Consider the following 20,039-nt stretch of genomic DNA (forward strand, 5'->3'; position numbering starts at 1 on the left):
GCTGTCATTCCAAGGGTCTGATCAAAAGATTAGAATAATTAACAATAATGTGACAACTAATGAATAGTTTTCGTAAATAAAAGAATTAATTAGATATCGCACCTTAACTGTTAACAATTTAAATAGTTTACAGCTTATTACAAAATATAAGTTAAATATATTATACCATGACATTTGATTATACAGTTGTAAATAGTTATCAAAGGTACCAGGATTATAATTTAGTACGTAAGTCTATTACACAGCCAGCTAATACATATACAGATACCCCTTCATCTGGATGAATATAAAAATACACGTGGTCTGTTTGCTAATAAGAAGACCGGAGACCGGAGACCAATTGACGCAGTATTCACCACCCGGCAATCAACAATGAACAAAGCTTATACCATGGGTTCAACTCATCAGATAGACACAAAACTCAAAAAGAAATACGATACCAACAACCATAAGGATACAAATTATTGATATTAGCGTATTTCAAGTTACCGAAAGCTACTACAATGTCAAAAACAACTTCTAAAAGTAATGTATCCTAGTTAAACATATACATTAGTCGTTGTTCTCCTCTTATATTTAATGCGTTTCCATCGGTTTTAGTTTGTTACCCCGATTTTGTTTTTTGTCCATGGATTTATGAATTTTGAACAGCGGTATACTACTGTTGTCTATATACATCATTACACATATATACGGGCACTGTTAACAACATCACCACCAATAATAGGATATGATATTCCGTGTGTGATAAGTTATCAATCTATACAACCAAACTTCCAAAACCAAGTTATCTGTGGTAACAAACATCTGACTTATCTATTTATCACTAATACATTGATTGCGTTCATTAAAATCTATATATTCACTAGATTCTGGCATTGTAAAAGAGTTGTTTACACCGCGAAATAAGACCAAATGAACATCATTATATAATGAAGGGAACGTAAATATCTTCCCTTTAGTAACATTGGTTACAGGCTGGTATTCGAGCTGATGAAGTCAGTATCAAAGATAAAATGTGTTTTAGTTAAGAATGTAAACAAAAATGAAGTAATACATAAAACTACTTTTAGGTATTCAAAACATTGTGTTAGTAGTTTGGTATGAATGAACATGGACACACAACGTTGTTGCACTTAGATGTGGCGTCAATGTCTAATAATTTCAAATAGCATGTCCTCTCCATGATCGAAACAAATAAAATACAGTACGATCAAAAGACAAATGTAGAAATAGCCAATAGTATTGTAGTCCTTGAAAACTGTGAACTCAAACTAAAAGAAATTGCAGACAAATGCCGTCTGAATAACATTTCAACCACTAAACTCGATTACACTTGGCTTCTACTTAAAGTTTATAATCTTATGTCTATTGGGTAATTCATAATAATGAATTGAGAAAAAATAAAGAGTGGTGAATACGACAAATGTCATTCTTTATTGACTATATAAATGTCTCATAAAACATCTTGAATTCTGGATTTGAAAAATACGATGCTGCCTGTATAAGAAATGTATTTTATTTAGCTTTTACAAACCGCTGTAAGTCAGGCTAAGATAAAGGGGGAACAATTGATAACATAAAATTTTCTAAAAAGGTCATCAATGTTTTTTCTCACCTGAGGTAGGATAGAATTTGGTGTGGTACTCTGGAATTTTTTAAGGCGATAGAATCCCATAACATTGTTGTATGCATCAAATCCCATTGTATGATGACACTCATCGAATACAAGAAGAGTAAATTCGTCAATATTGACTTTCAAATCATCATTTCTACTAAGGTTATTCACAAATAACTGTGGGGTCATGAAGAATACATTGTATACTTTCATCACATTGGAAAATGTGTATTCTGTTCGATCTTCATCGGCTCTCAAACAAAATAAATCTATCTGAAATGAAAAAAAATATTAACAAGAATGTGTCCATAGTACACGGATGCCTCACTCGCACTATCATTTTATATGTGTAGTGTACCGTGAAATTTGGGTAAAGTACTCTAATTAGGCATTTAAATTACAAAGATCATATTATAGGGAACATGTATACTAAGTTTCAAGTTGATTGAACTTCCAACTTCATCAAAAACTACCTTGACCAAAAACTTTAACCTGAAATTTGCACTTTCATTTTGTATGTTCAGTTAACCGTGAAATTGGAGTCAAAACTCTAATTTGGCATTAAAATTAGAAGGATCATAACATAGGGAAAATGTGTACTAAGTTTTAAGTTGATTAAACTTCAACTTCATCAAAAACTACCTTGACCAAAAACTTTAATCTGAAGCGGGACAGACGGACGAACGAACGGACGGACGGACGAACGAACCCACAGACCAGAAAACATAATGCCCCTCTACTATCGTAGGTGAGGCATAAAAATCACAATTAGTAGTTATTAGCTCTTCGCTGGTTTTTAAAATTTGTTCAGTATTACTATTTTAACCTCAGGCTGTGACTTTTTCATTGCTCACTGAAAAGTGCATTCATATCAGACAACGCTTTTCGGTTTTTTTCTGTACTACGGGCAGATATATTTGATGATGTTGCGGAAACAAACCTAAAATGCATAAAGAGCAACACTTCTTTTCTCTTATCGTAATACCGTATAGCGGGTTATTTTCGCGGGGTGCAAATTTTCGCTTATTTTCGCGGATAGAACAAAATCGCCAAAATAAATTCCACCAAATTAAAGGTGTACATACAAAGGTATGGATAAAAGTTTTAAATCCGCCAAAATAATAACCGCCAAAATATTTCGTATACCTTGTTCAATGAAAATCGCGAAATTTTACACCCGCGAAAATAACCCGCTATACGGTAGTTGTATACTAGTAGTCTCATTTGTGATTATACCCATACGAGTTGAACATACTTCTAAATGAAACTATTACACTAAATATAAATCTATGTGACTAATAATAACTTAGATTTTGTCGGCATATACATTGTTGTAGTTTTTTTCATACTATTATATATAAAAAAATGAATATATACCGCCTTCCGAAAAGTATATCTGTCTTTCATTTTGTTTATTTTTTAAGATACTAACATAGAAATATTACGAATATTTTTCAATTGTACTAGCCACAATCCCGTCCTTCTTTCCTCATTTGTCATATCACCAAATCACTTGTCACAGAATTTATTCTTATCATTAACAACACTACGGGTGTCAGAAGTGCAGCAGGATCTGCTTCCAGACTGCCTGACATGTTGGGGTTCGTGTTGCTCAGTTTTCGTTTGTCTATGTAGTGTGTAGTAGACTATGGGTTTGTCGAACCGTTAATTTTCAATTTTTTCAATGGCGTTGTCAGTTCAAGTTTGTCTCTTTTCTTTTTCTGTCTATTTTTTCAGTTCAGGTAAATTTTCGTTTTTTGTATGGAAAGAATGTTAACCTGTTCAGATATTTCCATGCCATCTTCCTATTTATTTTCTCCAAGTTTTGTTGCCAAATGTCTTCCTGCATAAGGCTTATTGTTGCGGTATGGCATGGTTACAATGGGAAATCTAGTGACAAAATAGTATCTCCCAAAGGTAGTCTCTTCAGTTGTGTTGGGGATAGAACAGCATTTACAAATGTATGCAGCTAGATTAGAAAAAGTCAGGGCAAAAAGTCAAAAGGAATCGATTGATGTGCATAAAAGATTGACACTTTCGAATTAAGTTACTAAGCAAATTCAAACGGATCTATATAATCTCGATTTTTTTATCAACATGCAGCAAAGATTGACCTTTTTTTTTTAATTTCAGTTTCTCAAGCTTCTAATGCAATTATCTCGATAAATACTGAACATTGTGTATTTGCATGTATATTTCTAAAATCACAGTTTAACAAATAATTCCTTTACAATGTACAATTATTGTTTAGAAATAAATTTTGATCAGTATTGTCACAAGCATTGTTTTATAATGGACTTGCTTGACTATAACATAAGACGAGTGATGTATATACCTATAGTATTGAATCGTCTTAAAAGCTGAAGAATTCTATAGATAGTTCTTGATGTCTCAACCATTTCAAATACCATATAACTGTAAAAATTCGTCTTTGCGAAATTGATAGAATGATTTCTGCACATTTGCCTGAATAAACCTCGAATATAATGTTTTAGAGGTATCTCCGCTTGTTCATGCTCTGAGGCTTAAAGTAAATTTACATTATTGAACTAAGATTGTATTGTATGTGTTTTAATTCACTAGTCATAGTTATGTTCAATGATCATTTAAACATATGTGTACCTTTTTATTATTGAGAAAAAAATCTTGTGCTCTTTGAAACTGTTGATCCAGCAACAGATTCGTTCTTGCAGTAAACAATACTTTACCTATAAAGATATGTTTAAGATAACAAATAATTAAAACCGTAATATCTAGCATTATAAAAACTTCCTTGGAAATAAGAGTAATATTCGAAATAAGTGTAATAAAATAATTTTATCTATAATCATTATTATCATCAGTTTGTTATTCTATTGATATGGGGTTATTTTCTTTACCTGTGTATCTTATTGTAAATGGCGAATTTTTGTATAAGGTTATTGCACCCCTTTATTTTATTGATTTTGTATTTACATTGTATCAAAGATCAAACTTTTTCGTCACACTATTGTTTCGAATAAGGGTAAAAGTGTGGTACCTATTAAATGTTTAAACCCGCTGCAATTGTTTGCACCTATCCTAAGTCAGGAATCTGATGTTCAGTAGTTGACGTTTGTTGATGTGGTTCATTCGTGTTTTTCGTTTCTCGTTTGTTATATATATTATACCGTTGGGTTCCCGCATTTTACACTAGTAATTTTGGGGCCCTTTACAGCTGGCTTGTACGGTGTGAACCAAGACTCCATTTTGAAGACCTTACTTGTACCTATAATGGTTTACTTTTATAAATTGTGACTTGGATGGAGGGTTGTCACATTGGCCCTCCTACCACCTCTTCTAAATCTAATTATGTTGCACATGCATATCAGATATTTCCTTATACCATAAATTAGTTATTATTTATGGGATACCAATTTTCATGAATTTTCCTCTCAGATTTTCCGGGGTGTTTTTATCACAAAAAGATCCAAAGGAAGTTGTAATGATGAAGTCGAAAACATTTCTTAGAATATTTTATGCAGGCTATCATGACTGCGACAATGATGAAATTGTTCTTCTTGCAATCCCAACTATCCGATTTTTCTTTCTTTGTTCATGACTTATCACCTTTGACCTATGACTGTTTATCGTATACTTTGTATCTTCCTTTTTTTGTATGGTTCAAATAAAGACCTGAAATAAGACAATACTGACGCTTGCTATTTTTAATCTATACTAAATTAATTAAAATAATATTACCTTCAGGACTTTTATACAATACTGAGTCTTTCTGATTAAAATTCAAATATTTTACCTTCGGGATTTTTTTCAAGATGTTCAGCAATTACTGTAAATGCTATCAAAGTTTTTCCAGCATTTGTTCTTGCATATACTATTGTATTTTCTCCCGAAAGTGGTATTTCCAATAGCTCTCGTTGGAATGGATACAGCTGCTTCGAAACCATTGTTGATTGAAGTTGGAAAATGGAGGATTTAGCATTTTCTAAAATAAAATATCAATGATAACACGTTAAGAAAAGAGGGACGAAAGATACCAAAGGGATAATCAAACTCATAAATCTAAAACAAACTGACAACGCCATGGCTAAAAATGAAATAGACAAACAGAAAAACAATAGTACACATGACAAAACATAGAAAACTAAGGAAATAACGAACCCCACCAAAAACTAGGGGTGATCTCAGGTGCTCCGGAAGGGTAAGCAGATCCTGCTCCACATGTGGCACCCGTCGTGTGGCTTATGTGATTACAAATACGGTAAATAGTCTAATTCGGTAGGTCACATTCATAGGTATATGTATTATGCAGTTTTATGTATAATCATTTCCTCAATGGTTGCATAATTTTGTGGCACAGAAGAAGAACTTATTTTCCAGTATATATTTTTACCAAGGCTATGTTTTAAATGTTTGTCAATTTTCTTACAACGCAGTATCACAGCTATATTGGTTTGCTCTGAGGTTCTTAGTATAAATCGAATGTTTTAATATGTAACAAAAATTTAGTAATTTGAGTATTTATCTAACATTTGAATAAGACAGAAAATAACAGAAAACGCAATGTTTTCAAAATACAAGTATAGTTATGAATTATAATATAACCAGTTTCCACATTAAACATAACTATAAATCATTTTAAAACTTGTGTTCGTGATATTGACATTTTGTTCACTTTTAGGTCCATCTCGTATGGTTCCTGTAAAGTACTTATGATATCAGTTCTACAGTTTATAATACTTTGCCACATCATTCTGTTTATACTGGTGTTATTTGTGAATTTGTGTTGAACTTGTTGAACATGAAGAGTTAGATATTTTAGGGAGTGGATGTCTTAAATAATCAACATTAATGAATAAATTTAGTATTTTTGCAAATACATACATGTATAGGAAACAGATTATTTTGTCAATGAAACAAAATACTCAAAAGATGCAAGATTTGTCGTTTAGTCACAGTGATCGTAAAATTAAAAAAGCAGTTATTATCTCAGTTTTCCCTGTTTGACAATTTATTTATAATACTACGTTTTACACATTCCAAAGCAGTTTGGAAACTAATGTTTTAACATAAGCGAAGTAATGAATAATTATCATGATAAGACATATAGTTTACCTTCAATGTACTTCATAATTTTTGACGAAGGACCTATTTTAACTCCCATTCTTTGTAAATCCTCTCCCTTCAATGTCCAAAAACTATCTATGTCAACCTGCAAGGTATTTTACAAAATGAATAAGGACCTTTCCGTTTCGAATTTTTCTCGGAGTTCAATATTTTTGCGATATGACCTTTTTTGAACAATTTGATGTGAGCTCCATAAATTTCCAAATGATAGATTGAACCTGAATATACCTAACCCGTTGCAGGTGCATACCCTAAGTTTGATAGATAAGCATCAAAATTACCTAAATAAGAGATACAAGGTGGGCATGTATATTTGCAGCCAATTTGATTGTATCGGCTGTACACCTTGTGTACAAATTGACCAATCCGTTGTTATAAGTATTCCAAGTGTTTTGAGAATTCAATGAGTTTAATAATATAGCTACTTTCGGACTAACATATTGCAATTTTGGTCGTGTACTTCATAATTTTGTCTGCTGATAATGCTACGATTTGAATCTCCAAATTTCTTTGCGATAAATACAATCTGCAATAGTTGTATAACCACGCAGAGTCTGCTTTATTTCCTAATAATATCCAGTATACTGTATGTTAAACAAGATGCATTATTAGCCATGATTTTGATGTTTTACTATCTAAATTTGTAACACGGCATTATTATCCGAATTGAAAAGAGTCATCTTGCAACGAAATATTTTACTCCATAAGTATAACCTAGTCTTGTGGATGAGCCTTCGGGTTTTTTTTGTTTTTTTGTTTTATTCATTAGAAAATAGTACTCATAAGCAACACGACTTTGTCACGAATGAATTTATCAGATTTTTGCAATGCTGAGTATATTGCTTCTACCGGTAAATGAAATATCATCCAACTAATGATCAAGAGTATTTGAAAGAAAGTCATTAATGACAGGCCATTGAATGAAAGTTGAAAATTGTTCACATCAAATTTAAACATAGTTCTGTGAACCAGTAAGGTACTCGTGATATTTAGTCCTGACTGAAGTCTTCTCTAAAAATAATCGCAAAATGCGTTGTCAGCGTTATTAAATCCACTTCTTATCAAATTCAGACCCATCTTGCTACTTCTTTGTACTAAATTGTTTTAGACGTTTTTTAACATAAATGCATCCATCGAATTGTGCGATTATGTTTGCATAGAACGTTTGTCAGGACTATGTATCACGAGTCCTTACTTAGGAACAGAATTATCTTAATTTCAATTAAATTGTATGAATCTGCAGTTGCAAACAGCAACACATTTGGTCATGGGCTGTATATGTATGAAAGCCAACAAGGAAATTATGAATCAATGTAATTGTGAATTCTTACAAACCTCCTCATCTTCAAACTGGTTTATGTATCTCTCAAATCCTAAAAATCGCAATATGTCCCCAACACTATTTATTTCGTTGTGTGTTTTTGAAGCACTGCTACAAGACGGAAGTTGTTTGCAGGATGTCGACTCTCCTGAATCTTTAAAAAACGTGTTCAATATTTAAAATTGTGTAAAACAATGACAAACCAAATATATGTATTATATATAAGTAAACAAAGTTGGAACATTTCTTCACAAAACATTATTACATGCATATATGTGTGGTGGCGCAACATTTGACATAACTTTGTAGTGATACTTTTATTTAACACTTGAATATAAATTTATTGCACTAAAGCTACCAACAATGACCTTACCGCTACAGCTTCAACTGTAAGGTACCCTGAAATGGTAAGTATCTATAAGAACAGGGTTTCATATAGATAAGTATTACTTTCATATAGATAAGTTCTAATAGAAAAACTACTTGCTTTGTTCTAATGTATCCATCGTGTCACTATTGTTAGCCGATTCTGCTTTATTTATTTTGTCAAGGCTTAAGGCCATGTCATTGTCATCTTGCGCTACTTGTTCTGAACTTTTGTCTAAAGAAACAAAATTTGAACTACTAGTATCGTCTTCATCTGCAAATTAAAATATCAAAATATGATGACCGATATATTGTGTAACTATCATATAAAAAGTTGTGTGAAATAATTTATCATTCAAATACATCTCATGAATTTTTACTCAAAACATTTTTAATCAAATGTTCACTTTGAAATGTGCATGTTGATTTTTGTTTAACAATTAATCAACACATTGGCCGAATGCACTTGAAACTCTCGAGTTAACTTTACTAAGTCGAGTTTCAACAATACGATTTTACTTGAACCACTCAAGTTAATCCCACGCAGTCTGGTTCCAACCCTCACCGAGACAGAATTAAACTCGAGAAACTCTTGAATGACGTAAAACCATTGAGAATATGTTATTTGTTATGCTTGGTCAGGGCCTTACCCTAGAGTTACTTAGAGTTTGTTCCGAATATTAAGGCTAATGTGTTTACGTGATAATCAACTAGTATTATCTCTGAAGTCGATTGTAGGCCATTATTGACTACAGGCGTCCGAGGCGTTTTTCTTGATTTACTTTCAACCTGAACGCTTAGAGTCAATATTTTTAAGAGGGGCGAAAGACCCAAGAGGGACTAGATAGATTATAATCTTGATATTTATAGGAATGAATTGATATATGTGAGATTTTTTGGGAAATTTTAAGCTTACCGTTATGTTTCATATCAAGTATCCTTTTAATGCTTTCTTGAGCTGGTTGTATTACGTTTTCAACGATTCTTACATCGGAATCTTCAAATATCTGTATAAGGATGTCGTATTTACCAACTTTCAAAATGTTTTTCTTCTCAAGAATATCCAGAAGACATTGCATGTTTACTGCATCGGTGAAGTCTTTTGGTGTAATGATGTGTTTTACTCTGTATTTCACTTTATCAAATTCAGATTTTTCTATATCATGGTTAATATGTTCACACAATTCCCCTTTCAGCTTTGCATGTAGATCTTTGGGATCATCTTGTTTCTTCATAATGCACTTAAAATGAAAAAATTGTATAATATACAAAAATAAAGAATGATAACCAATGAAACAACTAACTATCAGTGACCAAAACATAGGAAATCAAACAACTATAGTTTACGATTGGACTTCGGTATATGGTGTATGCTATTTATCCATAATATTGCTAAAATCACCAGTCTAAAATGATATGAAATACTGGAGACCTGTTTTGTTTCGTTTCTTTTGATTGCTTTGTTTTAGTATTTATATGATATTTTGTTTGGATAATCCCAATGAAGATATTGTTTCTCTCTTTTCCAATGACATACGCATACGTGTTAAAAATTAACTGGCTTAATAATAATAATAATAATAATAATAATAATAATAATAATAATAATAATAATAATAATAATAATAATAATAATAATAATAGTAATAATAATAGTAATAAAAATAAACAAATGTAACAAAATAAATTAACAAAAAATAAAAACAGGGAAAAATAAATTAAACAAAATATATTAAAAAGATCGAAACCCTTATAGTCCTGACTCGAGTTCAAAGTCAAAATTATTGTCTGTCAAATTGTTTTAACAATACATTTAAATAATTTCAGTACTCGCAAATTAGGTAACACATTTTCGTTAAGTACTTTATCGCGCAAAATCATTCCGAATCGGTCCTATGTTACTAAATGGTCTGATTGTAGTATACAATAGATATAGGAAGATGTGGTGTGAGTGCCAATGAGACAACTCTCCATCTAAATAAGTTCTGTTATTATTTGCAATGTTTTTGTCCTTGTGTGAATTTTTAAATTATTAATAATAACAGAAATAACATTGATTATTTACAAAATATTGTTTGCGTAATGATATTGACCGATATAAATATTGATTTATTTTGAGAGTTTATGTTTATTCGGGTTTATCTATCAGTTATTTAAATTCAAAATGTTCGTGAATGTTAGCCAATAGGGGAATGTAAATATGTATGTACTGTATAACCTCTATTTGTGTTACATATCTCAGTCAAATGTAAGAACCTGATCGCACAATATTACACTAAATTATGAAAATTGCGAGGCATTTCCCCTTTACAATGTATAACAAAAAACTAAACCCCATGGTTATTAAAAATGGAGGGAGAGATCCATTAAATCTGACGAAAATCGAACGCAAGACGTTATCAACTAATGAAAAAAAAATATCCATAAGCCACGAATACTGATATTCGAAATTACAATTAAAAACTTACAGTTTCCGGAAGTGCAATGGTGATCAGACGTTCTAATCTTTTACGATATTTTTACATTTAAAATACGTCTGTAATCCACAAATTTCCACCTTTAACCATTGTATTTTTAGACATTGGGAAATCCACATAACTTGCATTTGTAATTGTATAAATAGGTGAAAGGGTTTCCTCGAAACACTGAATCTGACGTATAGTCCAGTCAATCTAGCATAAATTTGACCCTAACCTGAAAGTAATTGCAACAGAAGAGTTTTAAATATAAAGGGCATAATGCTATAGATTAGAATTAAAACATTTTCTGTTGCAATTAGTTTGAGGTTGAATCTTAGTTTGACTGGACTAGTAATACGTTGTAGTCAATCTGTATGTATGAGTATGTTGTTGATACCAATATCAGCTTTTATAGCTTGTTATTAAAAAAAGCAATCATAACAAGTAAAAGACATAATCTTTCAATCAGTTTAATTGAGGTATTGAGCTGGCATGTCATTAACTGGTAGTTGTCTTTTTTTATAAATAATATTGATGTTGGTTTGCTTAGTTCTTATGTTACCTATGCTAACATTGGACCAAGTATTTATATGTGTTTGTGTATTCTTGAGTTTTCTAAAAGCGTGTTTAACCCCGTCACATGTTTGCGTCTATTCCAAGTATGGAGCTGTAAAACTAGGTTTAACCAACCATGTTCTACATTTGAAAGTGCCTGTACCAAGTCAGGAATATGATAGGTGTCGTCCATCCGTTTTTTTAATGTGTTTTGCTATTTGATTTTGCCATGTGGTTAGGAACTTTCCGATTTGATTTTTCACTGAGTTCAGTATTTTTGTGATTTTACTTTTTCGAACGTTTTTACCTTTTATGACCTAGCACATATCAAAATATAAGGTTTAGTTTTAACAGTATTTCATTCAAATAAATTGAACTGGATTAGGCAACAGGTATAGCCTATGTAATGTAAGACCTCTCCATAAAGGTAGTAGCAATTTAGTGGACTTTCATTTTATGTGAAGTCTAATATCAAGGTTTCTAAGATATTAAGCATATAAGCAAGCTTTAACAATCTTACAGATTTTCATTTTCAAGTATCTGGTTTATATCACTCTTTTTGGATTTCATGCAAGTCCTGCACTCTGTCTTTTTACATCGGTTAGTATCCGCTTTACCGATGTACGATTTGAAATACACTATAACAAATATAGTTTCGTGTATTCGAGTGCTGTGAATAGTTGACGTTTTCAAATTATTTTTTTTGAAACAATTTAAGAAGTAACTTTTATGATCTGTGTGAGCTACCTTGATTTGTCAATAAAGATGGATTAACGAGTTATGAACAACGGCAACTACTGTTGCCTTAACCTATGAAATAAAGAACACATAAATCTAGACAGAATAAATAATTAAGCACCTAGAACTTGATCTTTACTTCTGAGAGAGATATATAAAGACCACAGTAGTATACCGCTGTTCAAAAATCATCAACCGATTAAAAGAAAACAAATCCGATTTACAAACTAAAACACATCAACTATAAGAGGAAACCAACGGAATAAAGAAATCACTAACTGCAACAAAAGCAAACGCCAGAATAATCAAATAATGAAAATGATGGCAATGTAGTTCCAGATTTATTGATACTGTCATAAAGGACAGAGCAGTTAAAAAACGACAAACTTTAAAATGAAAACCACACTCGTTTAAACAGAACTTGAGTAGCGATTCAAGTGAAATTATGGTATTTTACCAGCTTACATGAAGAATGATACACAGTTTTTGTTTTTAAAAAAATGTATTAAAAATATTAAGACTCCTACGACAGAATGGCCCGGATTTAGAAAACGGGTACTAAAAATGAATATAAAATTGTGATTACCTTATCAAAAAGTCTGTAAAAACCTTCCCTTTTGTTACGTTGTAAAAACTATACGCAGATAAACTAAAAAAAAATTTACTTTAGGAAATAGGATGTATATTTGGATTTTGTATGTAGATCCTGCTACTTTGAACCTGGTCTATATGTAAATGTGACAGTACATTATTCCCGCATGCTTTATGGGTCCCTTAGACAAGAATATAAGTCAGACTAAACTGCTCGGGAAAATAAGATGTATGTGTCAATACACAAAGACTACGTAAAAGTGATGTATATCTCGCAAGCACATTCCACCATCTCCATCTTAACATTAAAGCCTTGTTTCCAATATCATATATAGGTAATTCGTATAATGAATTACCCAATGACTCATTTCACTACGTTATATGGGAATTTCATAATTTGTTTAATAAGAATTGAAAAGAAAGCATGATTTTGAAATAGAAAAAAAGGAACATGCGTTGCATGACAAATCACTTTAAAAAAAAACTATCCAAAGCTGTGGAAAAATAACCATATGCAAGAAAGTATTTACGTTACAAAAACATGAAATAACCACTAGTGAGTATTATGTGGACAAAATGAACGTCTGGCATACCATATTATAACCTGTGAATCTTTTATGAGTTTCTGCTCTGTAAATGAAGCAAATACACTTGAAATTGGTTCTACTTCTTTGTTCCTGCATGAGAGAGAAAAAATGATTGTGAAAAATATGAAACGGAATATATTAGTTTGGCATAATTTTATCATATGGCGTCTATCGTGTCCAGAACTGTGATACTATCAAATAAAAGTATTCATAGCAATAATGTTTATGAATCCAGTATAAGAAACATAGGGCTGAATACAGGAAAACAGTATGTCCCCACCAGGATGCCGACTATCGGATAAAATTTACAGACATCAAATGTAATGGCATAAAAAATATAATGTCAACAGTGATTGAGACCTATTGATTCTGGTAACATGTAAACATTTATGTATATCTTTGTAGTTAAACAATAATATGATCAAACTAAACCCAAGCATGCAATTATATCAGGTTGGAAATGATTATGTATTTGACGGTTTCGGTCGTATGAATGTTCTATTGGTTCTAATGACACCAACACAATCCAAAAACGGAATTTTTTTTAATTTTAGCGCACATTCGGTGGTTTTCAGTGCTAATTTTTTCAAGAAAATACGTAGATTTTACTTTTTTTTATTTGATGTCAAATAAAATGGGAACAGTCTGACGCAGACATGATATGGAACTTGTTTACTAAAGTTGTAGCAATCATATAGCTGTAATAAATTAAACTATTAAAGAACGGTTTAGAATACATATTTTTGTTACTTTAACACAATTAATATTTATTTAAGGAATGACTGTACTATTTTTTCTGACTATGAAGAAATGACATAAAAAATTTGGTGCACACTGAATAACGCGCGTATGTTATTTCGAGTAGACAGACAAAATATTACAGTCATTTCTTAAATTCTAAATTCCATTTTAAACCGTAGATAACCATGAAAAAAACGTTGATGACGTCACGGTCACATGACTAAATTATGTCTAAGAGCTCATAACAAAATAACGTCAGCCAATCAGAAGACGCGTTACATCCAAAATTAAATTATTTATCATTATTTGAATGATATTGGTTAACCTAAGTACGATGCACATCTAATAGGCATGATAGACAACAGGAAAGATGCGAGCTTTATAAATGAAATGTAGTGTAGCAGACATAACATAGAAACATACTTACCCGGCAAATGATAAGAGCAACGCAACCGGACGTATATTCGAAATAAAAAAAGAGGCTATAAACTATTTAAGATTTCTTCTGAAGTAACGTTTTTAATCTAAATGTGTAGTTAAATCGCGATCGCAGCTATTGTTTCTTTTACAATGATAGATATGCTTTACGTCAATGTCAGTTAATCGGGTTGTCTGCTTTTGGGCATTGTTATGTTGATCCCTATTATAGGTTTTATTGTTGTTGCTGCCTCGGAAACTCAGTGTAAAAATAGAAAGCTTGAAATAAACAAGGATACATATATTTACTTGCAATGCTCAACACAGACAGTATAACTAGTGAAGTCGAAACTGCTCCCCTAGAAGAGGGCCTGATTTCATGTACGGTTTCTGCATTCTGCTCAATCTTAAGTTTTGTGAGGACCTTTATCATTTTACTGTCATTTAAGGAATAACAGTACTGTAGTTGAAGAGTTGCCACCGTCAATTGTAGATTTGACGGTCGCAAATGCAGTTTTACTGGCGACGCGTAGCGGAGACAGTAAAACGGAGATCTGCGACCGTCAAATCAAAATTGACGGTGGCAACTTTTCAACTACAGTACTGTTATTCCGATTCTAATGCATTACAAAAAGAAATAATACGAAAAAACTTGAAAAAAGACCTAAATTTTGACAAATAAGAAAAATCCGCGAAACTTCATGAATGATTTTGGCGCAAAGACGTCATGGCTAAACGTGACGTCATACAAATGAAAACTTACAAACTCGAGATTATTACGTTACCTGTACGATTCAAATTCGGATAAAATTATATTAAAACGGCGAATTCGAGGTAGGTGTTGTTTAATTTTCGATTATATAGTAGTAATCGAACATTTGTTGATTCAACAATTCAAAATGTCGGGTCCATCCTTAGTTACGCCTAGTCTACTGTGGATTTGACGGCAACTTTTAGCCAATGAAAGGAATTGTTACATATAAATTGCATTAGAATCATTGATTAATGGGGGTATTTCTTTTTTATATCCTTTATGTATTATTTGGTATACTATGATATCAGCAGATTATGTGCTACAAACACTTATTTAATATTTGTTGTAATAAAAAGTTAAATCATAATTAAACCTTTTTATTGGATACCGCAATCTATTTCTGAGATACTTATAGAATATATTCAAGTTGGAAAATTTGATTACACACAAATACAATGATTTGATTCGATTGGTTTTATTGGAAACTCAAAAACCTCGCTCCCATTTGTAGCAAATAATTCACCAGACATGTAATTGTAAAAGAATGCATATTTGATCTTTTATTTGATATATATAATATTTTATTATATCATAATAACTCTTTATTTGTCGTTAATTGCATGGATTCTATATATGGAAATGTCGCGTGACATTCATAAGATACTTATATCAGATCATAATTACCGACATGCGTCTTATCACTTCAACAAGAGGAGCAGAAGCTATAGAGATAACGTTAAGGGTAACTAACGTAATAGTCGGAGCACTTTAGTTTTTATTACATATACTTAATACCAGTATAGTTCAAAAGTAGTCAATAGTTTCTCAATTGAATTGTTTCATATTGTTCTTGTCGGGGCTTTTTGTAGACGACTTTACGGTATGGGGTGTTCTCATTGTTGAGGCCATAAGGATGCCTGTAATTACTTACGCCCACTTCATTTGAACTTAAGGGCATACGATACAGTTACAGGGAAGGTAATGACGTTGCTAACGTAATTTGTTATTTTCGCGACGTCAAACAGTGACATATCGGGCAAAGATGCATTTTTCGACTGATTTTCATCATTCAAACTGATTTAATTTGAAAACGAGTTCATGGACCCCTATTTTTCAAAACGGCATTTTGTTTTATTTTTCAGGGAGATTATGTGAACCAAAATTTATAAAACTGTAAATAGAGGATTTTTTTTAATTTTGATAAACATGCAGTAAAAAATGACGTTTTTTCCTCAATTCATGAACATTTGATAAATATGAGTTATTTCTGAATAAAAAGTTGCATATTTTTTAGGATATTTATAAAATATAGAAATTACCGATTATTTAACAAAAAACAATTTGTGTTTATCTTTTATAACAAAAAAGTTATGTCTTTCTTTCGAAAAAGAAATTACAGCCACAAATCTGAATTTATAAAAGATAAACACAAATTGTTTTTTGTTAAATAATCAGTAATTTCTGTAATTTATAAGTATCCTAAAAAATTATGCATTTTTTATTCAGAAATAACTCATATTTATCAAATATTCATGAATTGAGGAAAATACGTCATTTTTTGCTGCATGTTTATCAAAATTTAAAAAAAATCCTCTATTTACAGTTTTATAAAATTTGGGTCACATAATCTCCCTGCAAAATGAAACAAATTGCTGTTTTGAAAAATAGGGGTCCATGAACTCGTTTTCAAATTAAATCAGTTTGAATGATAAAAATCAGTCGAAAAATGCATCTTTGCCCGATATGTCACAGTTTGACGTCGCGAAAATAACATTTTACGTTAGCAACGTCATTACCTCCCCTGTAACTGTATCGTATGCCCTTAAGTGTATAATTGTCTCATTGGCAATCATAACACAAGGGATTGCAGGTAAAAACGAACAAATTAACTTTATATAAATTGTTTGAACTCAATTCTGTATTTCGGTTTGTAACTGTAACAGCCTTTTAATGTTTACCTTTTGCACATACTAAAAAAGTGTTATATATTTGTTTTTCGTTAATTTTTTTACATAAATAAGGCCGTTAGTTTTCTCATTTGAGTTGTTTTACATTGTCTTATCGGGGCCTTTTATAGCTGACTATGCGGTATGGGCTTTGCTCATTGTTGAAGGCCGTACGGTGACATAGAGTTGTTAATGTTTGTGTCATTTTTGTCTTTTGTGGATAGTTGCCTCATTGGTAATGATACCACATCTTCTTTTTTTTATATTATTAGCACCGGTTTCGTCTTTGAATGTATTCAATGGGATTTTTCCCACTGTTAAACAGTTTAGAACGGTGTTATTAAGCGGAGAAGCCTTATTCCACTAGTCTTGGGAAGTAAAACTTGAGTAACTTCGGAACCTGCTCACACCCACTGTCCATCTGTGTATTGATCTCTTCCTCGTAACCAGAACATCTCGTTCCAGAAAGCACATGTAGAAAAACTAAATTTGAATAGCTGTTATAAAGATTGACGATTCCAAGTGTATTGCAACAGATGAATTTCTACAATTAACTTCACTTCAGTAATGTTATTATAGGCCACAATATTTGAAAGTCCTAACACTAATACAAATGTTGAAAAAAAGAACCAAAAGAGTTTTCTAGTGACAAGAAGTCAACGCCATACACAATGGAGATAAATTTTCAAAATTTCATAATTGCAAATTTTAGTATAACATTTGTTGAATCATGCCAGTGCATAACTTATTGGCACTATTATATATCTCATGGCGGTCAGTTTTCATTGTTTAATGAAACCAGAGAGAACCACCTAACCTCGGCATGAAACTGACGATCTTTGTTAAACAAAGATTGGAGATTAACGCACCTGTCGCGTACGGGATTCGGACTCAAAACCTCATTGTAGACATATTCTAGTGATACAGTTCTTCTTCTTCTTCTTCCAGGTAAGGAACCGGATTCATTGCTGAATGTTAATGGTTCCGCGCGAAAACTTTACGCAGTGTCGGGCAACACAGAAAGATTTCTCTTGGCTATTTACAAATTACATTTAAAACGTTCGCAAAAAAATATACAATTAAAATTATTTACAACTGGTTTTCCTACTTCCTTTCAGAGCATGCCTTCAGGGCAGCTCTGAATCCCTCAACGGTGTTGGTCGCTGTAACTGTTGTTGGTAGGTTGTTCCAGTCCCTGATTGTCCTCGGGAAGAAAGATTGGCCATAGGTGTCTGTACTTGTTCTTTCTTGGAAGAAGCGGTTTTTACCTCTGGTCCGGTTATCATTCGGGGTCAAATATTGGTGACGGTCTATATCAATAAGTTCATGCTGGATCTTGAATAGCATGCACAATCTATTTGCTTTCCTCCGTTCTTCGAGGCTTTCCCACTTTAGATTTTTAACCATATTTGTGACACAGCCAGGTGTTCGGTCTGTGTAGTTGTTATTCACAAATCGTGCTGCTCTTTTCTGCACCTGTTCAATTGCCTTGATTTTATTTTGGGCGGTTGGGTCCCATACTGTGCTTGCATATTCCACTGCAGGTCTTACCATGGACACATATGCAGCTGCTTTTACAGGTTTTGTACAGCCTTTGAGGTTTCTACGTATAAACCCCAACGTTCTGTTTCCTTTGCCTACTGTATTGTCTATGTGTTTATCCCATGTTAGGTTGTTGCTGATGGTTACTCCAAGATATTTACTTGCTTCCTCTGTGTCTAGAGTATGACCGTGAAGATGGTACGATGTTTGTATCACTGGTCTATTTTTGGGGGATATTCTAATGACAAGGCATTTTTTGGCATTAAAACTCATCTGCCATTTGTTTTCCCAGTCTTCCAATGCTGTTAAGTCCTTTTGTAGAAGTTCACTGTCAGCTTGGTTGGTGATGGTACGAAAGAGAAGGCTGTCATCCGCGAACAATTTGGTCTCTGATGTAGATGCTGTTTCTGGCATGTCATTAATGTAGGCCAGGAACAGTAATGGACCAAGGACTGTGCCTTGGGGTACACCAGAGAGTACTGGTACTTGTGAAGAGACGGCACCCTCTAATATCACGCTCTGTTTTCTGTTATGTAGGAAGGAGCGAATCCATTTATTGGTTTTGGGGTTGACGCCGTAGTATTCCAACTTGTGTAGGAGGCGGTGATGTGGTACCTTGTCAAATGCTTTTGCAAAGTCAAGCAGGATGATGTCTACTTGGCCGCTACTTTTTAATTTCGATGCAATGTCGTTGATGGTTACGATTAGTTGGGATTCGCATGATCGTCTTTTGCGGAATCCGTGTTGTGCATCAGTTAGTATTTTATTTTTGTCAAAGTGGTCCATGATGTTGCTATGTACAATATGTTCTAAGACCTTACATGTGATGGAAGTTAGAGATACTGGTCTGTAGTTAGATGCTAGGTGCCTTTCGTCTTTTTTAAAAAGTGGAACTACATTGGCATCTCTCCAATCTTGCGGGACTTCACCAGTGTTCAATGATGTTTGATATAGGTCTGTGAGTATAGGAGCAAGTTGTTCTGCTGCTGCTTTCAGTATAAAGGCTGGTATTGAATCGGGACCAGTAGCTTTATGCGGTTTTAGGTTTTTTAATAATTTGTGGACTCCGTTGGTACTAATTTTTATGTCCTTCATGGTGGAGTATGGACTTTTACCTTTATCTGGAAAGTTATTTAGGTTTTCTTTGGTAAATACCGACTGGAATTGGTCGTTTAAAATGTCAGCTTTGCTCTTGTTATCACTTTGCAGAAATCCCATTTTGTTTTTTAGCGGTGCCACTCCTGTCCATTCCTGACCTTTGCTCTTGATATAAGACCAGAATTTCTTTGCATTATCTC

The 20,039-nt window shown here is 32.6% G+C and overlaps 1 protein-coding gene across 1 annotated transcript; it reads right to left on the minus strand.

Annotated features, from left to right (window-relative positions):
• Positions 1 to 1,362: 1,362 nt before the first annotated feature.
• LOC134687944 (uncharacterized) lies at positions 1,363 to 9,490 on the minus strand. The gene is made up of 8 exons (XM_063548406.1): positions 9,328 to 9,490; positions 8,533 to 8,685; positions 8,060 to 8,199; positions 6,713 to 6,809; positions 5,394 to 5,582; positions 4,241 to 4,326; positions 1,619 to 1,891; positions 1,363 to 1,368 (listed from the first exon to the last, which is right to left on the minus strand). Exons 1-8 carry the CDS (start codon positions 9,488 to 9,490, stop codon positions 1,363 to 1,365), a joined length of 1,107 nt encoding a protein of 368 aa, XP_063404476.1.
• Positions 9,491 to 20,039: the final 10,549 nt, after the last annotated feature.

Source organism: Mytilus trossulus, chromosome 10 (genome assembly GCF_036588685.1).
Source record: "Mytilus trossulus isolate FHL-02 chromosome 10, PNRI_Mtr1.1.1.hap1, whole genome shotgun sequence".
NCBI lineage: Eukaryota > Metazoa > Mollusca > Bivalvia > Mytilida > Mytilidae > Mytilus > Mytilus trossulus.

Bases quoted from the DNA above. Each gene is read 5' to 3' on its own strand.
- LOC134687944 (XM_063548406.1), bottom strand. From the start codon at position 9,490: ATGCAATGTCTTCTGGATATTCTTGAGAAGAAAAACATTTTGAAAGTT. The intron at 6,810-8,059 runs GTTTGTAAGAAT...AATACCTTGCAG, and splicing joins ACCAGTTTGAAGATGAGGAG to GTTGACATAGATAGTTTTTG. The intron at 1,892-4,240 runs GTACACATATGT...TTTTCATTTCAG, and splicing joins TTTTTCTCAATAATAAAAAG to ATAGATTTATTTTGTTTGAG.